Source organism: Urocitellus parryii, chromosome 2, assembly GCF_045843805.1.
Source record: "Urocitellus parryii isolate mUroPar1 chromosome 2, mUroPar1.hap1, whole genome shotgun sequence".
Taxonomy (NCBI): Eukaryota; Metazoa; Chordata; class Mammalia; order Rodentia; family Sciuridae; genus Urocitellus; species Urocitellus parryii.
In genome coordinates, this window is record NC_135532.1 from 13266277 (window position 1) to 13288106 (window position 21830).

General features: G+C 42.0%; 1 protein-coding gene across 5 annotated transcripts in view; it reads right to left on the reverse strand.

Annotated features, from left to right (window-relative positions):
• Mbnl2 (muscleblind like splicing regulator 2) overlaps positions 1-21830 on the reverse strand; it is a 150306-nt gene that overhangs the window by 26820 nt on the left and 101656 nt on the right. For 3 of the 5 annotated variants that reach the window (XM_077795144.1, XM_026400296.2, XM_026400301.2), the window contains exons 4-7: positions 16954-17154; positions 13901-14164; positions 7216-7269; positions 6396-6549 (exon numbers count right to left, since the gene is read on the reverse strand). In XM_077795144.1, coding sequence (XP_077651270.1) covers positions 6396-6549; positions 7216-7269; positions 13901-14164; positions 16954-17154 — 673 coding nt within the window. The remainder of the gene's footprint in view (positions 1-6395; positions 6550-7215; positions 7270-13900; positions 14165-16953; positions 17155-21830) is intronic. The other 2 variants (XM_026400305.2, XM_026400308.2) reach the window with 1 other exon arrangement.

The following is a 21830-nucleotide window of genomic DNA, read 5'->3' on the forward strand; positions in this document are numbered from 1 at the left end:
CTGCTCCAAGGTCATTGTGTGAGTCAAGGGCAAGGTTGGAGATAGAACTCTGTTCCTGAATCCAGGCCAGGCTTGACAGTCACGAGATGACACTGCACTGATTGCATGAGAAGTTTGTTTGTTGGATCATAGCATGTTTTGTGTCAACAACGATATGAAAGTGAGAATAGCAATTAAGATTTCCTTTCCTCTAAATCAAAGGCTTGCAAGGCAGAGGATTTTAGATGACTGGTTAAAAGCCAGTAACACAGGAAGACTGAGGCTCCCTCATGGAATGGTCGACATGTATAGACGTTCTCCCTTCTGCTATGAGGTCCACTGTGAGAAAAGATGGGCACCTGGCAATGACATCCAAATAGTGTCTGGACACAGGAGTTCAGAATCAGGGCTGATTTAGGGTCCAGGCTAGGGATTTTTGTCCTGGTGCTCTGAGGTGATCCCTGAGGGAGGCCTTTGGTAAGACTGCTAGGAAGTCTCGGGTTGGTTCTAGTGGGGAGGTGGGAGGAAGGGATTAGGAACAGTTGCCTTGCCTGTGGGTCTTATGGATGCACGTGATAGAAAACACTGATGGGGGACAGTGTGGCTTGCTGTGGAGGACTGTAAAAGAGAGCTCGGAGGAACTATCTGCTATCAGTTCAGTTCCTTGGAATGAAAATCAAGGTAAGATATGGATTTGATAACTGAAGACTGGGCACAGGTGTCAGAGAAGTAGCTCTTAATGAACACAAGTGTACCTACTAAAGGTTTCAGAAGTGCCTTCTGAGATATTAGCTGAAGACCATCGGATCTGCACATCCTTCTTCCCTCCGCTGAGCACGTCACACACCCATGGGGGACTTCTTGCCTGACTGGTCCACATTCTGATCAGGCTAACATGACCTCATCAGGAAAAGGGGCGATTTAACTGGGCTGTCACTGGATTCTCCAAACACAAATGCATGTGCCAGGGCATCCAGTGTGAAACACACGCTCGCTCGCTCTCTCTCTCTCTCACACACACACACACACACACACACACACACACACACACACAGAGTCCCTTCCATGGCACCCTCTCTCTCTCTAGCTCTCCTCTCTACACTTCACAAACTTCTAGAAAGTCACCTACATGTCCATGTTCACTTCTCTGCTCCCATTTGTCTTCAATCCTCTCTAATCTGGTTTCCACTGTCTCCGCTCCACTCCAACCGCAGGTGCCAGTCATCAAACTCCAGGTTGCTGCAGTGGCAACTCGTCAACTTCGCCTACTGTCCTGAGTCTCAGCAGCTTTTAGCACTTGGCCACTCCATGATGAACCACTGTCCTGTCTTAGAAGTTTTTTGTTTTTTTTAATCACACACACACACACTTTTTGTTTTTCTTTCTGGCAACTCCCTTTGGTCCACTTGTTCCAATCTTTTCCTTCCCTGAACTCGCCATCTCCACACGCTGGGGGTTTCTCAGACTCAGTGCTGGGCCTCTTCCTCTGCTCTGTGGGTTTTCCTGGAGTGTCACTCGATACATGGAATGAAGTAGAACTGACGCGCTCACGGTGTGGGATCTCTGCTCTGAGCTCAGGTCCCTTTCTCTCATTGCTCACCTGGTTCCAGTGCCTTCCACTCACAAGTATCTCCAATTTAACAAGTTCAAACTCTGCCCTTTCCCACAGTCTGTGTCTCTCAAGAAAAACTCGAGGACACCACCCGTTTAGCCCCTGCTGAAAGTTGCCACTTTCCTTCACGACATTGCCAGGTCCAACTCACCAACAGGCCAACGCAACCCTGCTCTGAAAGCTCGCTCTCACTGGCCTGCTGCCCATCACTACTGCTGCTTCTCACGCCTTGGTCGCCATTGCCTCTAATCCCGGCAGAGAGACCACGTCCTGGCTGGCCTTGTGGCTCCCCAGGGAGTCCACTCTCCTCTCTGGGAGACACATCTCCCCAGGCAGGCCTACTCGTCCCTTGCTGGAAGGTTTCGCCGGCTGCCAGGACTTTCAGGATGAGGACCGCGTGTGGTCATCCTCCACCAGGACACAGCAGCAGCCTTTCAGTGCTCTGAACTGAACCCATCACACATCTGTCCTATTTTTGAGCTGCCCACAGGCTGTCCTCTCTGTCTGGCAACATCTTGACTCTCTTGATCCTCCAGAACACTGCTCAACTGTTCTTTGACTTATCTCTCTATGCCATCTAGATCAGCTTTCTATTTTAATCTCATTGAATTCTTTGCTTCTTCATTCAGAGCCTTCAAAAGAATTTTGAGGATGTCTAGACACGGGTGCCTGTGAAACATCCATCTCTTCTGTAACTCTGTAACTCGGGAGAGCAGAGGCGGGTGTGCCTAGCGCATGGGACACACAGATCAATTCTCAAATGTGCTGGATGCAGGTTCTCAGCCATCAGTAAGAGGTGTGCTAGGAACACCTGGCTCCTAAAACTTATCAAAGCAGCTATTGTGTAAATCATTTCATTTGAAATCCAACCATGGCTGGATTCAAGGTTATCCCTATTCAAACTTCCCCTCACTCTCTTGAGATTCAGTGTGAACAGGGCTTCTTGAAGGGCTGTCCTGTGTCGTGCATGTGAATGTCATCTGGGTTGTCAGCAATCAACAGCAGACCCATGGTCACATTGGCTTTGGTCCTGGATGCGGTGACACGTTCAAACAAATTAATCTGATAAGCCTCTCTCTCTCCCCGGCCTGAGTGATGTGAATATTGGAAATGCATGGCTTTGGAAATATGGTGGCTCTCTACTCAATGCCAGGCTCTGGTCCTGCCTTCTCTACCCTCCCCACAGACCCCGTGGACAATGTCCTCGTCTTCAAATACGCTCTTCCCATTTACCTGGGATGCTTCCCTCTCAAGTAGCTGTGCTCAATCTCCCAGCTCCTCCTCCTGCTGCTTTACACTTGAGTCTCACCTAGCTCTGAACTCCTTTGCCTTCTCATTACTGGCTCTCGAACCCAGAACACATCACACATTCAAGAAACATTTGCTGCACTGTCTGGACAAATACATTTTGTTGTGTTGATGCTGGTGTAGTTTCTACTGAACACTGTTGAGTCTCTCATTAAGTTGTGTGATAACCTTATCTTATGCAACACTTATGATTTCTCATCATTAGAAAATGTTTGGGCTAAAACTTTCTCCATGTGACTTATTTTGTGCTTCCAATGCAATGAAATAAATCAAAGAAGGGTTCTGTGGGTCGCCTTTGTTCTGTCCAGCTGAGGCTTTTCACTAGGGCACTAATTCTATGAGCAAAGCCTTCTTCTCCTTTCTGCTTCAGTTGCACAAATATTTCAGCTCTAGTGTCTGTGAGCAAGAACTATCTGGATAAATCCATTAATTTTATATATCGCCTTGCAGTGTACACACAGCCTCAGTTTTTCCATCTGCAAAATGCAAATAACTATGCTCGCTAGTAATAGAACGGCAACATCTTGAAGAATAATGAGATAATGTCTATAAGAACACTTACAGTAACTCAGAATAAACCTGTCAGAGAAATGCCAAGAATTATTATGCTGCTATTTTTGTAACTCTGTGTGGTTTTGCCACTTTCCTAACATAGCAAAGAAAAATGTATAACTGCTTGGTTAAAATAATCCCTATCAAAAAAGGGGGGAAAAAAGGAAAAAATCCCACCCACTACAAATGTGCCAGGACATCAACTGGGGCAATAATTATCTTAATAAAATTTTGGAGAAGAATCTCATATTTTGTGTGATATTGTATATTAATATGTGTACAGCCTGGAGGCATAATTTCTAAACTCCAATTTCATATTGTGTCAATGGCAGATTGTTAGTAGTTTATCAAAAGCTTTGCTATGAATGACCTTTTGACAAAGAGTAGCCTCTAGGAGAATAAAAAATGTTTTTTGCTTCGTATTCATGATAGTTGCTTATGTAAAATATTTTTAGAAAAAATTGCCCGTTTAAAAATAATAACTTACCAAGTTACAATTATTTTTGAGCACCCTACTTGACTTGTAGAGGTTTTTAAACAACCAGCTTAACAGTAAAGGATTATTATTATTATCACTTAAAAAATACTGTCGAAAATATGGTTTGTAAGAAAGAAACCCTGAAGTAAAAACTCGACCTAACAAAAACACAGAAACTTCTGTTATGGATTTAAATGGGAGAAAGATTATATAATAAAAATTAAAAGAAAATCCTTCTGATATAATTATTTTCTTGTTTATCATTTAAAAGAAACGTGAAAGTTTCTTAGAACACCACTTCAGAACATGAGATCCACGGTCTGTCCATTATGATCTTTACATCATGTAACAGATGGAACACTTCTCATTTCCAGGATTAAATGGGCTGAGACCCACCCTTTGGCTTCCAAACCTCGCTGTGAGGAGGTTCAGGCACTTTGGAGCAGTTCCTAGAGAATCCACCAGAGGGCAGAAGTGCACAGCCACAGCTGCCAACCCCTAACATGGGTCCCTAATAGAAGACCTTTTCACAAACAGAAATCAGGTGATTTTGTAAGGGACGTTATTGATTCTTGCTTTGGAAATATTTAAGTGGTTTCCAGGTGAAATATTTTAAGGTGAGAATTCTTTCAGTGATCTAACAAATCAGTCGTTACTGGACTGAAAGGTTAACATGCATGAGAGTGTGTCCTGTCTTTGGCTCCAGGGTTTCACAGGTCTCCCCAGAGACATTAATGGCTTTGTCATCCATTCTTCCAAAATAGACTTGTCCTTTTGCCTTCCCCCTCAGTATGTTATTCCTTAATATTTTTTCTCTGAAAATATCTAGTGGCCAACAGGTCTATGAGACACGCTGTAGAGGGCCTCAGGGTAAGCTGGCTTCTAGTAATCACTCTGCAATTCTGCTGTTTCAGGTGGGCTACAAGTTCAAATACCACTATGCTCTAGTAGTGTGGGAGGTCACTAATAAAACAGTTGTAACAGGGCAAAAGTGAAGCCCTAATAGGTACTGAATTATAGATTCTTCTACAGGTCTCTGAGTTTAAGATAGGTACAGAACTAAAACAAGAAAACTAAACCTAAAAAAAAAAAAATCATTTTGCTTATCTAATTTATATTTTTATATAATAAATACTATTGTTTACAGGTTACTAATTCATTTAAAAGTATAGTTTTTTTTCCAAAGAAAATCACAGAAATATTTATTTAACTCCCTCTAATCTTAATTCCTAATATGCTGTGGGATTTAAGGAAATGAATATAAACTGGAAAAGTCCAATCACGTGGATTAGGATCAATAATGAAATTACTATTCATCTACATTTACCCTGAAATAGCTACTAGAGGAGTTTTGACTTTGAAAAGAAAATCTCAATGGAGGGTCATCTCACCAAGGTTTATGCCACCCCCTGCTTCTAACAGACAACGTGCTGGAAACCACAGTCAAGTTGTGGTGGCTGTGCTCCTTTGTGCATGGTGCATATGTGTCTCTGGCTTTGTCTCTGGTCGGGGAAGTGGGGAAAAACTGGGGAGAGCTGATGTGCATTACAACTTTGTTTTTCCTCCTTTATCTGAACCTTATGCTACTTAAAAAAAAAAAAAGTCTACTTCCATCTGATTTTTCAGAAGAATTCTGTGGAAGCCATATATGGAGGCTGTTTGGGTGGTGTGGTGTTATGTAAGTTGGGCTAGGCATAGGGAACTAGTTCTGTGTCTTTTCTCAGTTGTGTCACCTTGGAAATTCACTTCTCCTTGAGGGAGGGCCTCAGTTTTCTCATCTGTAAAACTGTCAACTAGATGAGATCACTAAGAATTCTTTAAACTCTGAGATTCTACGATCAAAAGAGTTGATCTCTTAGCAGAATAATAGGTTCATGCCCTTTAGCGCCTTATAGAGTCAGACATTGGCTTAGAGACTGAGGTAAGAGTTTATATATTTGTGAACTTGGTGAAAGTTGAGCAGGATGGAGAAAGAGAGAGAATGGATATAAAAATATGAGTAGAGGGTTGCTTTAATTTGAATAGCCTGGTTTTTTTTTTTTTTTTTTTTTTTTTAGTGCTCTGAATAGAAATAGAAAAAAAAAGGTTAGTACTTACTGGAATTGCTATGTTTAGATCATTCAGCATTATGGACAAATTTCAGTTGTCACACATAAAGGGTCTTATTTCCATCAATGACTTTGCAGGGCTTGTGTAAACGCAAGGAAAACTAGAAGCCCCTAACTGCTCTGTTTCTCCTGGGGTTCAATCTGTCCCTTGGCCCTGTCAAATATTTGGCTTTAGAATCCTAACCATCTTTAGCTATCAAAGCAAGATCAGGACATCTAGATATCCTGCACAAGAGACATTTCAGGCTGTCTCGTACCTTTAATGCAAACTAGATGCCACCAAACAGCTTAAGGAAATGAGAAGGAAGCACATGACCGAAGGGCACGAGGACACAGACTGGGACGGTCAGGGGCGTACCTGTTGGAATGAACGCGGTGTGCTGCTGCAGCTGCGCGCTGGTCAGAGCCTGCTGGTAGTGCAAGACGCTGGGATTAAAGACCGTGCTGGCACCGTTGCTTTTTTCAAGTGCTTGTCTCTTTGGTAAAGGATGAAGAGCACCAGGAGGAAAGGCCTAGAAACCAAGAATTCGATAAGAGATGTCTAACTTAAAGCAAACCCACCTTGCTTGTCCACAGAGATCATCAATTGCAACATTCTTTTTTTTTTTTTTTTAAAAAAAACGACAGCTAAGGAGATGCCTCTGCCATGCACCTTAATTTAAACAGCGGCAATGTCGAATGAGTGAGAATTTGTTATTGAGAGCAAAAGCGTGATTTCTGAAACCCAAAACGGTAGCATCTCAACTAAGGGAAAGAAAAACTATCAAGCAACAACAACGGAAAAAAAAAAAAAAAAAAAAAAGAATGGCTTCGGCTTTTAAAATGGTTAAACTATTCTAAGGGGGAGAAAGAAGCATTGGTGTTATTAATACCTATTCTTTTCTTTAACTACATGGCAATTTCTTGAATTTAAAGGTTAATATGAATTATAATGAGCATTTTCTGAGCCACGTCATGTAAATTTGCTTCACTGTTTTGGAAAAGGTATTAAAATTTGTTAGGTTTAATTTATTTCACAGATTAACATATGAAAATGAGATGGCTAAACACCTTACTGAATTTTTTTTCCATTAATTAATAATAATGATTGGTTGCAACCAGTATCTTACAAGTAATACAAATCTCAGATGGTTCTCTGAAAAGCTACATGCAAAGCGAAAGGTGAAAGGTCAAAGTACCAGGTCTACAGTTGCTTCGAGAGGTCGCTTCATTGCTTTGGCAGTCGACTGAGTCTTTTAATAACAGGCAGCGAGCACATGATGGCAGTGGGCCAATGGGATTCAAGCGAATTAACATACAGGTAAACAGCAAGCAGAGGTGCATCATGGGAACGGCATTGCATTGTGGATAGGTGAGAAGGAAAAAAATATTCTGAATGCAATATACAACGTACAAAACACTAGGCATGCACAACAACAAAAATGTTCTCTAAAGAAATGAATATTACACCTTAAATTAGTATCGAAGCAAAAATGCATCTACTATACCTTAGTTAAAAGCATATAAGAGAGTAAAATATAGATGTTTGAAATTCAGGAAAGTTAATTAAAACAGCAGCTTGCATACACACCATAAGCATTTTTTATATTGCTTCAGAAAAAAAAAAGCAAAACTTTTAAGGGCCATCGGATTCAAGAACTTCTGATAAGTTAGTTTTCAGGTACAAAACACTGAAGGTAGGATCCAAGTTGAAATTTTTCATAAAAATCATTCTTAATTCAGATCTGGCCTAACAAAATGAAGTGGCAAACTGAGACAAAAAAAATTCAGGCAAAAAAATATTCAAACACAAGATTATTTCGGCAAAACTGTTTGGGTTTGGATCTTTATTTTTTTGTCTGAATCGCGTGGATAATTGTCTCAATTCTTTCCTTCACTCTGCTAGCATCTTAGAAAACTTAAGTTTTGAATTTAAATTGTGAGCTTCCAAAATTCTCACTTTTCTTCCATTTTTCTGTTTCTAGTGACTAACTTATCATCCATTCTGTTTTCTATTACATTTGAAATTATAATTAATTTATCTCAAACAACTTACCGGATTTAAACTTAAGAGAATACCTTTAAATAGGTATTTAGTGTCCTTGGGTATTAAAATTATTTATATTTGATAGTTCTTTTTTAGGTACCATAAGTGATCAAACCAATTAATGAGAAGTGGAACTCTTGGCTAGAACAAGTACAATAGCAAACAGCTAAAAATGGCAAAGAACTGCTTAAAGACTAGAAATAAAATATATTTAACTCATAACCATACTTTTGGGGAGATAGTTTCATTTAAACAACCGAAATAATAACAAATATGGATTGATTTAGACCACAATGAAAAATTTTTCCTATTTCTGGTTAGTTGTTGTTAAACAAAAAATGGAAAAATTCTAAGATGGAATTCTGTGAAAATAAATTCAAAGGAATAGCTCCAATGCAAATTTAAAAAAAAAATGAAATATCCCTTTTCTATGTTTAGCACAATAGGTAAATCCCTAAGATTTGTCTAATAATGAAATATTTATGTCCCAAAGTTCTGGGGGTAGAACTATGGCATTTTAAATAAAATAAGATAGTGATGGACCCTTAAAACTGGAATAACTAGTGATATTTTCCTTGGGAAAATAATTTGATGATTCAGAACAGAAAGTATGGTCCTGACAGGGCATGGGTAAAGAGCTGGGGCAGGGGATTCAAAACAGAGTGGGAAGGGCTGCAGGTCAAGGTAGATTCAGGATGGCCAAGGTTTTGGAAGGTGGTTTTGATAGAGGCCACCAAAAACTAGGAAAGCAATGCTGTGAAAGTCAAGCAGTGAATGTTACTAACCAAAGCAACCCGATGAGCTGGAAAATGACAAAACTTGTAGATGTTTTTTCCTCAAATGTAAATTCAACATCAAATAACACCCACAATGCCAGTGGTGTTGTTTAAACTCTTTGGATCCTGCACAGTGTTACACTATGAAAAAAAATGCAGACTTTGCTTTGTTTTTTGAGTTTAAACGAATGTCTGTTAATTAAAGGCGGCAGCATAGCCTACTCTCATAGAGCCCTTGGGAATGCGAACTGGATGTTAAACTCAAAACCATTTTCGCCTCCAGTGGTCCAGACTCAGCTGCCCCTTCACCTGCAGCCTAGCATTTTCAGAATGAATCTAGTGTTGGGAGCATCTTTTCTGACAAGAGTCTCGAAAGGCTGGGTTTAGGAACAAAATTAACAAAGCATCACTGAATGAAGTCCCCCAGTAGAATAAGAACAAAACATACTTAATGTTTCTTTTTTAGGATAGTCACCTGGAAGGTTAACTTGCCCCCCATTTTTTTTTTTTGGTTTGTTGAAATCTGATTTCCATAGAAATAATTAATAATAATTAGAATAATTTAGGAATGTGAGGAAACAACGCCTCAGTGAGCAGGACAGGGGTGAAGTGTCTGTTCCACTGCGTGGTGTATGTTTTCTTTAGTAGATGCAGCTGTCCTCTTTGCAAGCTAACGCTGAGATCTTAGAGAAGAGGGCACAAGAATTAAGATGTCAGAGGCCCCACATTGCAAAGTTGTATCGAAAGTGTGTTTTAAAACTCCTTGTGGATAAGTAGTCATGGGACAATGTGGCTTATTTTGATGTTTTTAAACTGTCCTCTGTTTTAGTTGGTGTTGCTGACGGCTGGCTTGTGTACTTGCATTGCAGGACCTTCAGGCTCAGACACAGCCTTAGAGACCTAGGAGCCCAGTGTGCGCTGGGAGCCTGCTTAGGTTCCCATGCAGAAAAGGTTCTATTTAATTGAGCCCCTATCATGTGCCAGGCACTTGGCATCCACTTTTGGTGGCATCACCAGCACTTGGGTCCTCTGCTTACTCTGGACCCCTCCAGTTAGCATATGCTGGATGAGTCAGGAGGAGGCGGCCCATGTGCAGCCAGGTTTTTCTATTTATGAGTTGATGAGCAACCCTCCTGCAGGTCAAGGTGAGCAACCAAGGGCCAGGTGTTACAGGCAAAGACCAAATCCAAGGGGTCAGGAAACCCTGGCAAAAATGATCAGAGCTACCACTTCCCTGTGGGCTGAGAGGATGTGGAGGAGCAGGATGGAATTCCGAGTCCCTGCGCATGTTTTCCTGCACAAGTGAAACTTATCTAGCCAATGGCAGCTTGTCCCGTTTCCTTTTATAAACTACTTTTCCCCTTGAATCGCCCCATTTTGGTGTATGTGAACAAAGACTGCGTATGTGAGCATCAAGCAAGCTTTGTGTTAAAACTACCCAAGAGAAGCTCTGTCTAGTTTATCCTCATATTTTAAAAATTCCGGTGAAGGTGATCCTTAGTTTTTAAGAGGTATTGTAAAAGAAGAAGGCTTGAAAGGAAATAAATGTCTCTCTTCCAGTGTCAAAAGCTTTAAATTCCTTTTAAAAAGGGTCTCATTAGGGCTGGGGTTGTAGCTCAGCAGTAGAGCGCCCGCCTAGCATGTGCGAGGCCCTGGGTTCGATCCTCAGCACCATATAAAAATAAATAAAATAAAGGTATTATGTCCAACTAAAAACTAAATTAAAAAAAAAAAGAAAAAAGAAAAGGGTCTCATTAATCAAAATAAGGGGGGAATCCACAGATCACAATAAAAACCGTGCTATGGAAATACCCTGGGTTCAGATGAGGAGGCCAGGTGAATGACATGGACATCTGCTAACTGCCATCATCAGCCCGTTCGTCCTTTTAAACAAGGAAATAAATTTATAGTTTTTCTTCAGGGTACTAAGGAATCTCGCTATGAGGGTAAGAGGACTTTATCCAGCTGCACCTCGGCTGGTTTCGAATGAGCGACTCACTTAAACTAAAAAGACATGACAGATTAAGTAATTTTTATGTCACTGTCAGAAAGATGCTGGCTTTTGTTCTGAAACCACATTCCTTTGGGTTGCCTCTGAAGATGCCGTGGGATCCTGTGACTTCTCAGAACTCCAAATTTGGGTACGGTGGAAAAATCAGAGAAACTATGGCAACGGACTCCGCCAGCATCCCTGGGCGGCAACCTTTGCCTCTGGTGTTCTGTGAACACGTGTAGCAGGGCCTGAGAGAGCAGCTGTGGCCGAAGACCACCAGGGGGAGGGTGGACCTGTGCGTGTAAATGACGTTTCTGCTCCTAGCCCCATTGGCCTGGATGTCCTACTGTATGTAAGAGGTGCACTGTCCCTTCAATCATTTGAAATAAATGTTGATGTGGACATCAAAACTGATGTTTCCAAAAAACAGGAAGAAAAAAATCAGGCCACAGTTAGAATCAGGGCTCATCCCTAAGGTCACTATTAGTACCATGGTTTTGTCATAACAGGTTCTTGAGTTGTAGGGAGTGGTGTTTTCATATTCCTGAACCTCATCTGATACTTCAGTAGTGAGAAATGGCTATTGTCACCCAGACTAAGCCAGTAGAAGCTCTTATCCCTCTAACTACAGGAAGAGCCACCAAATGACATGTAACTAATTTTTCCCTAGAGATGGGAAACAATAGCTCTATTTATAGATTCTGTAACAATACTCATAGATACTGTTTTCTCTCTTATCAAGAGATATAAGAATGTGTCCCTCCTTCTAGAAGCTCAGAGTCATGGTCTGTGTCATGGGAGACGCTGGACCCACAGAACGGAACTGACAAACTAGGCGGGAAAGTCCCTGCACCTGGCTTTCCTGAGTCTTGTTTTTCCTCTCCCCTCTTGGAAGGGCACTGTGACACGACAGTGAAGTCCAACTTGGTCATTTACAGTACTTCAGGAGGGTGTTTGTCTCTTGCTGCCAGAGTCCTGACCAGTCCTGCTAACATCCTGAGTTTCTGGTTTGATATTTATAAGTTGAATTATATGGAAAAACATGTTCTTAGTGCCCAACAATCAACACGACAATTAGGATAAGTTGAGAGCTGGCTTGAAAAAATGACTACAATGGAAACAATAACAACAACAAATTCTCATAATATGAGACCTTCATTAAGTGGGTGGGAAGATGGAGTCCACCCTGGACAAAAGTGGAAAGGACTCATTTGCCTTCTAAAGCAATTTCCTTTTCGTCAACATTTTCCCATCCTTCCTTCTAGTTCTCTTCTACTAGAACTCAAAAAGGGAACATTTCTCTATTTTTTACCGACCCTTTTGTATGGATGTACACATCTACATGTATACAGGAACTTAAAAAAATCATTGTAATGTCCAATGATATAAGAAATCGAAGGACAAGAGGAAAGAAGACGACAGGGACAAGATCTCTCGGAAAAAAAAAAAAAAAGATGAAGGACTCACTTCTCAAGCTGTGTGGAGATGAGCTCAGGTGGGAAAGACCTATATAACCACAAAGTTCACACCAATGGCAATGTTATCAGGGCAGGCTCTGTGTCCTTCTCTCCTCCGAACACAAGCCCACGCCTTTATAAAACCTTTGAGAAAAAGGTTGTATGGTGATGGACTTGTTGTATGTCAGCTACTCATCTGTTTGGGCCAATTGTCAGTGTATGAGGCCATAGTTGTACCTAGATAATGTTTTTTAAAATGATATCTTTCATCTCCTACATTCCCAAGAGAGGACTGGCCACAGAGGCCTTCATGTCCCTCTCACCCATCATGCATTTCTACAATGTCATTGAAGAAATGACATTGGTACCCTCACTTACTCAATTCCAAGCGCCTTGAGGGTAAAGACACTTGCCTCCTTTATTTATTCTACCCAGAAAGTGCCTGATGTTTGGCAGGTCCCATTAGCTATTTTGAATGAGTGAATGCACCGTGCCTATCATAGAGTATAATAGACTTTCATAAGCCAGACCTCTCACTTTAAAACAAGTTAATTAAAAATGTCTGCCACCCAGTGTGGTGGTACTCAAACTTGGATGTGCACTGGAATCACCTGGGAGCTTTAAAAGATAGGCCACTGCCAGTTCACATCCGGCAAATAAGAATCTTTGGAGGAAGGGGTCAATGCCAGACCCTTTCAAAAGCCCTGGATTAATTCCAAAATGTAGCCAAGTTTGAGAAGCAGTGTTCTAGGCAGGTATTTCTCTAATGTTCATGTGCATACAAAATACTGAGAAGGTTTTAAAATTCAGAGCTTGATGCCAAAGATGTAGGATGAGGCCCAAGAGTCTGTAGGCTCAAGAGCATCATGATGTGCTCCGGTTGCTAGGGGAGGGCTGGGCTCCTTGAGATTCTGGAGCTGTAACAGGCTCCCAAGGTGTGGATCATAATATTGCTGCTGGTCTCTAAGGGACATTGAGGAACATCCAGGAGACAAGCCTGGGTGACAGGTCCCTGGATTTTAGCACCATCCAGCACACTTCTGATTTCATCTGTTCCATGAATTGCCGTTCTATATACAATTTCATGGGGGGGGGCGGTGACAGGTTCTAATGTTGTGATAAGTGAAAAAAAAAGGGGGGGGGATAGGAAGTGGAAAAATCCCTGACGGGGTCACTTGTTGCTAGGCATCCGCTGCAGCCACAGCTCCCTCCCTGGCTGCTGGCCACAGCTGGCTGCCGCTTTCCAGTGCTCAGCGCCAGAGGGCCATCTTCCTTTGCTCGGCTCTGAAGCTCTGCACCCACCAGGGTCCCCACCCCACCGGGTCCCTCTCTTCCGAGGACCCCAGTTACTACAGAACTGGAGCCCGCAGGTCGCATGGGGTTCCCTGAACCTTAGGGATTTATTTATTGTGCTGAAGAAGGGAAGGAGGGGAAAACAAAACAAAACAAAAAGGGGAAACAACCACGAAACTTAGGCAGCGGAGCAGCGGGAATAGCAGCCCTCCCCGTCCCGACTGTCCGGGGAGCGTCGGAGTCCCCGCCCTGGAAGCCCCGCCCCCCGGCCGGGAGGGCGCGGGGCGGCGGGGCGGGGCGCGCGGGCGCCGCACTTACCATGACTGTGGCCGCGGCCGCGGCTGCCTGGGCGGCCACCGCAGCTTGGTTGGCTTGGTGCTGCGCAGCTTTGATTTTGGCCTGCAAGTGTGCAGGAGGGTGAAAATATTTGCATTTCTCCCTCATGCAACGCCCCTTTATGTAATCCATACAAACGGTTACGGTGTTGTCGTTTGTGTCGATCATGGTGCTGTCGGCCGGGTGTGCGAAGCGGCAGTCGGTCTCTCCCCGGGCGCAGTTGCCGCGCTGGAACTCCCTGCAGACCTGGGACGGGAGGGAGGACAGCCATGCGGGAGGGCGCCTGCGGGCCCGCGCCGCCGCCCCGAGCTTCGCAGGGTGGCTTTGGCGCCTGGGAGCCTCAGGCTTTCCTTATCCAGAACCCAGGTTTACAGAATCTCTGACAATATCTGACTTTTGTGTTACCCCCTTTTTTCTAGGGGGAATATTGAAGCTGAGAAAATAATCCGAAACCTGCGAATTAGCTAAAAGATCAAAGAAAAAAACCAGCGAAGCCTCCTTCGTGGCCGGTTGGAAGGTCACTGTCTCCCCCCCCCCCCCAATCTCCTACCTGAAAACACTCTGGAGTTGCTCTAGAGTTTGATTGATTGATTGATTGATTGATGGGAGAGAGAATGTCAGGGTGGGTCAAGCTACCATTGGGGTCCAACTCCAAAAAGTTATAGGAAATGAGGTCCTCACTCCTCCTCCCTCTGGGTGGACAGGACCAGGGGCCTGCTGCAGTGTCCCCCACCTTCTCTGCTGCTCTACAGAGAGAACTTAAGCCTAGGATCATCAATAGCAAGAACTGCAATATCCGAGACACCAAAACATTCATCTTAAGATGATGACTATATTATTAGTTTTGACAACCCCAGAGATTAAAAAAAGAATCAGAGATAGAGGATAAGACAAATGGAGGGAAGGAGAATAGAGTCACGGATGTTGGTTTTTGAAGTCTTTTTAATCCCTAATTCGCCTGAAATCTCAAGTAACTAAAATTTTCCATCCCCAGAATTTGGTGGATCAAGATTTTATGACATAAAGAGAGATTTCTTCAGAACTCAAGAGGTTTTTTTTTTTTTCCCTTCCTTTCTTTTTTAATGCACTTCCTGATGGGTCTTACTAAGTGACTCGTGGACAACATTAAAGAAACAGGCAGTTGGATGTGATCTTAATTGACTTATTTCGTTTTCTGGGAAAGTATTCTTAATTATGCTTTGGACATCGACAACATGAACTGAGATGAATAGTGTATGCATATTAATTAGGAATTAATTCTTCCTTGCCTATAAATATCAGCAGGGAAGGATTAGTAGCATTGTAAGTTATTTCTCCTTAGGGTCCAGTTTCATAGTCAACATGTATAAGTGGCAGTGGCCATGAAGGGTCACTGACAGGAAACCCAAGTCTTGTGAAAGTCAAACACACTTGGGAAATAGTGTTTCACTGACCAGTGGCCAGGTGAGATGGAAAAGTAAACAGGGTATGTCACGAGTCGTTAACTGTCTCCTCCTACGCTGGTATTAATGTTCCATCTTTAGTTAAAAAAAAATGTGCAAAGTACAGATTACTAAGCTATTAGCAGAGACTCTTGAGTAAGCCTTTCTCTACAAATGGAACGATTCCTGTCTGTGACATCATAGGTGTAGACCAGCATTTGCCCAGGGTCTCAGTATACAGCTGACTTCATTCCTGGTTTGAAATGAACTGAAACTGCTCTGCTCGACGAAGTCTCTGTGAATCATTTTTACATATCATTGTCCACCAATTCTGTTGGGAGGGACTACTTGTTCCCAACTCCGCTGATTTAATTTGTTTTCTGGAACAGGCATGCACTGAACACTAAAGTTCTGTGGGCCCCAGCAGGTGGAGCCCCAAATACTTTTCCAGTACCCTAACACATCTATTCAATATTCACAGGGATAGGCTGCATCTTTTCAAAACAGGAACAATTAGAGTTAGGATTCTCCTCATCTAGAGATCCATATACTCCAGATTGAAGCTGAGTAAAAAAATATACATCTTTAAAAATATTTACAGTTTGACATTCTGAATTCTAAATCATCCACAGGATATCAGGATGCAAACACTCTGTTGCCCTCAAGGTTTACTGGGTTAATATTTAAACAAGCACACACTGGAATAATATTCTCTAATGATCCAACCTTCTATGTATACATAGATTACCCAACAACTTAAATCAATAATGGAATTAAAGGAGGACTTTGAAAAATTTGTCAGGATCTTTATACACCTTGCTAAAGTTCTTTGAATATCATAGGGACATTGTGGTAAGGTTAATAGATGAATTATCTAGCTCTGATTAAAGAGAAGGTTTATTTAACAAAGTGAAGACGGGTCAGTTTGATTCACAATGTGAAGATTTGTGTTTTATAAAAATATAGACTGTTTTCCTAGAATCTGTATAACACTTTACGTTTAAAAAAAAAACTCAGTTAATAACCAAGTTTATCCAGCTCCCAATTCCCACTGTGCACTAGTGAAGCCACCAGAGATGATATTCTGGAACATACTAGAGCAGGTGTACTTGGTTCTTAATAATTTGAAATATGTTCACAACAATTGGTTATTTGTCATGGTCCCACTTGCTCCAACCCTTGTCCCTGACTGTCTCCCACTGCCCTGGTTGCTGAGCTTCTGATCAACTCCAGAATGTTCCAGGATCCAGGAAGGGTTTGTGCTGGACAACAGGAGGAGGCTATCAGAACTCGGAGCCACTTGTATAGCTTGAATAGTGATTGATTTAATATTCTATTAGTTGAGAAATATTTTGCCCTTATGCACATAGTCCACACAGCTGGTTTGTGCCTATGTTAAAGTGATTCCTTTCCCACAGACTAATTTTCTTTATACCTGGCTTTCATTTCAAACCATACAATGTTGGAGTGTGTGGGTTTGGGAGGAGTGTGTGTATATGTATGCATGGCATTTTTGCAGAACATTTTTGCAGAATGACCTCACAAGCATTTGCCTACACAAAAGTGCACTTTCTACCACAAATGCATCTCAAAACACAAACATAATTGAAGTACCTCCAGTTTGTCAGTCCTGAGAAGTTTCTGAGTTGCAGTTGATCCCGGGACAGTGACAGGTGGACTTCCGGGAACAATAACAGGTGTGGTGGGTAGAATTTCCGTGGGGACTAACCCAACTCCAGGGGTTACAGGTGCTAAGTAAGGAGCAAAGCTAATAGCCGTATTTGTCCCTATGGCGGGACCTACAGGAAAAGTGGGCTGTTAAAGGAAGACAACACAGGAAAAAGGTGAGAGTCAAACTTCAAAATTACCAGCAAGTGTCATTTGAGCAAAATTTATTCATTTTATACAATATTTTTTGTTAGTTGCATAATTCAATGCTGAATTGTAAACATTCATTAAACATCTCTTTTTTGTTTTCCTTAACATAAATGAAAACCATGTAGATTTTCTTCCCCAAACCATGTACAAATATAGAAGATCGTAGAAACCCATTTACAAGAAACAGAGTAGACCTTTGTTCTTATGAAAGTGTTCTCAATAAAAGGAAATGATAATTACCACTCTGAGCATTCATTGTTTCAAACGATTGAACATTATAATACTAAAGCAGTAAAGCTTATGGAATACAAACTGTCTTTGATTCTCCCACACATCTCAAACGGAGAGGAATAAAGAAAATCCAAGATTATACCTTGATTTTCAAGTTGACCAGATTTATGCATTTTCAAATAGTGTAGCTATTGGGATTTTATTTGTGCTCAGAGTTGCCAGTATATTTCCACATTCCATCTCTACCTATATTCCCAAAACTCATATGCGGTTTTCAAGTAGACCTACTATGTTTTGCTGTAGCTCAAGACGTCTCATCTAACCTTCCCTTCATGAAAGGCTGGATGAAAGAGTTGGAAAATTTTCAACCAACGAATTTTTCAATGAACCATTAAGTCTTGGTTTGGTTTCCTAGATCACAAAATCAAGACAATTGTGACAAAAGTATCCCATACTTTATTAAATGTGTTCTGTGTCACTGTATCCGTGTGGGAAGTATAGAGACTTCTAAACTCTTGTAAGAGGAAATACACTAGTAGGTCATGGAGATGATTTTTTTAAAAAGCTCTTCCTATAAATATGTAAATAATTCTGCCTTCCAGAAAAGAAATTATGTACATGTGAGAACAATGAACCTTGATTCACTTTAAAGAACCACCATTAAAAATGTAAGATTCCAAAGATTTTTCTTAGAATAATTTTTACATTGAATTAGACCTGAATGGCTCTTGCTGTTTGTTTGTTTGTTTGGTTTTTTATTTGTGGATGATTTTAACACACTTGTTTTCAGACATTTGCAATCCTATGTTAATGCAATTTTCTAACACTGAATTATGCCATTCTGTGTGTCATGTCCCTTCTCTGTTCCTACATCACAGATGACCTTGGTGTCTATTTGTGAGTCTGAATGAGTTGTTCAAATGGGGAAAATAACAATCTTTGTTTAGTAAACACATTTTTCTTTACAATAGCTGGAAAATCTCTTATAAATGGTCATGTTAGAAAACAGTGAATTATTGGTGGTTGTGTAGGGATTCCCAGAGAGGCTGAAATCCTTTGTGCAGTGGCTGGGGCTGTGCTTCTCACGGTCTTAGATGGCGGATACTCGGTCCTCCCTGGAGGAGCTCTTAGATCTTTATGGCTCAGACATAAAATTCGTTGTGAGAGAAAGTGGCAACGTGAGGTCTCAACGTGGGAAATAGACGGCAGTCAGGATTTTTTTCCTCCTTTGACTTTCTACAAAATTTTATATATGTGTATTATGCACTTGAGTCATAATTATAACAAGTTGTGGTTTGTCATCAACTGTAGCTTTTATAATTTAGTACTATTGGAAAAGAGCCAAGGGATTTAATAGTGTAAGGACTAAGTAATGTTAGGATCTTAAAAAAATCAATTCTGAATGGTCATAAATCAAAACACATCAGTGGTTCAATGTATCGGTTGTATCAGAGATGCCCGGAAGGAATTTTTAAAATAGAGATAAACTCTGAGTACTAGGTCTAGGCAGAGACCTTAAAATGTGTATTAATTTTTTTTTCCTACATGGTCAGGTGTGTGGAGAAATTTGGGAACCAGTGTCAAAAATAAGGAACTAAAACAGGCATTAAAAACTTGTACTAAATGAGTAATTTAACTCAGAGACTAATTATCAAAGTAAACATTTAGAGCAAAGAGCTCTCTCCCATATCTCCATCTTGATTTTCTGTGGAGGCAAATTCCCAACCATCTCTTCCCACATATCAGTTGGGCAGCATAAATACAGGTTGTGTCTTGACCATCAACAGGATGTGAGGACTTCAAAACTCATCCCCCAGAACCTTTTTGGATGTCAACTAATCGTTCCAGTTAGCCAAATCTTGCCTTCAAAAATATGTTGCTTGTTCGTCGATTTGGATCTGATTTTATGATCTAAAATGAAATGTCCTGGTATGTTTTATTGATGACAACTAGCATGTAGTTCACAGAGAAATGTGTTATTGAAAAGTAAAAATACAGATTTTAGACAGTGGGAGGTTTACATTCAAATCCAGTGCTCTGCCACTTATTCCACGCCCCCCCCCACCCGGCCCTGCCCCAACCCCAGGAAGAAAATTAACCTCTCTGAGCTTTAGTTTTCTCATCTGCACTGGGGAAGAAAAGCCACTTAGCTGAACAAGGTGCTATTTCTCGTCAACTTCCCATGGTCCAAATTTAATAAATAGCCATTGTAGTAGTGTAAATGTCAGTACTAATAACATTTTTTTGGGTCTCAAATTATCCAATGCTTTTAAAACAGAAATGTAATCAGCATAGCAATATACTAAATAGAAGTTTAAATTGAATTAAACGGTAGCAAATATCTTCTCTTCTTTTTTGAAATATGAGGTGGGAAATAAATATTTTCTGTTTTGTGAAATTGAATGTTAAAAATTCACAGGCTTTGCAGAGATAGATTCAATTGGGTGTTTTTCTTTTATTTTATAGTGTTTTTCATTGAAGTTGATGAGTTAAAAATCACAGCAACAGTCGTTTGCTGAGATGTGCGTTCTGCATTATTATTATGACGGACTGTAATACTTTACATCTGTGGAAGCTTCTGGCATTCTCAAAGTCTTCCTACACATATTGTCTTCTTTAATCTCCCAACACTTACAAGAAGCAAGTGTGGGTGCAGGCATGCGCAGTCTCCAGGTAAGAGCAGGTTGGAGACACTGGAAGGGAAACCCAAGGTCAGTGCCTCTGAGAGTCAAGGCTTTCCAAGCAGCCAGGTGCCCAGTCTCAGGCTAAGTCCACTTTTCTGCATTCCCTAGACTTTTGCCATATTTCTTAAAAAAAAAAAAAATAGAAAGGTGGGGGGACCAATATATTGGAGGTCTGAATGCCTCTGAGCACACAGAAAGCCGTGTGTGCCCACAGCCAGCCTGAGCCTCCTACAGACAGTAGGAGCTGCTCTCTACAGCCCTGTAGAGAAAGTGACTCCTGGGTCCCCTAGTGAAAGGAGACTCCTGAGCTGTGCAGTCTTTGCTGACAAGGCATCCTGGTGTCTGAACTGGGTTCCCCGCAGGCAGCAAAGGGAAGAGCAGGGCGGCACCTTTAAGAGTCTGTTCCCAGAAGCGCACCCGCTCTGGCTGGGAGAATTGGCCTGCAGCTCTGCCTAAGTGCTGTTGCCATGCTGCCGGAGACAGGATCCATTTGGTCCCCGTCATCTCTCTGCACTAACCCACAGCTGAAAAGGCCAGAGGACAAGATCTGCAAAAAGCTTTCTTGAAGAAAATCGCTTGTGAAATGCCCGTCTTGCTGTTTCCTCCCCCGTTCTTCACTCCAAGTCCGTGTGCTTCTCCTGGCCCCCTCCCACCCTCAGCTCTATCTCCCCAGCACATTACATCTGTAGTTTGGGGTTCACTGGAATTGGCTGGGGTCCAGAATACACAATGCATTGGAGGTCAGAGTCAAGGTTAAAGGTCTAGGCTTGGTCCCCAGTGACATGGCCCGGCATTGAAGGGTCTCCAGTAAGGGGGTGACAGGATCCTACGCAGGTTTTTTAAAGATTCTTCTGATTCTATACATAGGCTATACTGGAAAAAGTAAGAGTGGAGGGTGACAGATGAGGAAGGAATTGCTGATGCGGGGGCTCCGACGAGGGTGCTGGGAGGGAGAGAAGAGGATGGTTTCAAAGGCAGATGTGCCAGGACCTGCTGGGTTGGGTTCGGGATTTCAGCTCCATTGTGCCATTTACTGAAACGGGAAAGCAGTGGAATAAAGAATTTGGTTTTGAACATGTCAAGTGCGTGTGAGAAGTCTGAAGGCGAGTCCAGTAGGCAGCTGGCTGTGAAAGCCTGGGTTTCAGAGGAGTGGGTTAGAACGGAGGCACACTTTGGGGGTCTCAGCCTGTAAGTGACTTACATTTGGGAATTAATGAAGCCGTGAGAGACAGGGTAGATAGGAAGAAACATCCGGCCTGGGGATCTCCACCTACAACAGAAGCCTGAAATGGGCACAGGAGACAGAGGCGTCCGAGAGGCCTGTTCCACATGATCCAGGCTGGTACAACATAATTCAGGCTGATATAACCAAAGACCATGAACTGGGGCCTTTTAAGCAACAGAAACTGATTTCTCACAGTTCTAGAGGCTGCAAAATTCATGATCAGGGCACGGAGGGCACTTTCTTTCCATACGTGGCTGCTGCTGGCTGTGTCCTCCGTGCAGAAAGGCCACTGCCTCTCGTCTCCGAAGGACACTGCCACATTCAGGAGGGCTCCCCCCTCATGACCTGATCACCCCCTCCCCAAAGGTCCTGACTCCAAATATCCTCTCCCTGAGGGTCGGGACTTCAATATCTGAATTCAGGGCCGACATACACATTCAGACTGTAGCGCCAACGGAGGTGAAATGACCACT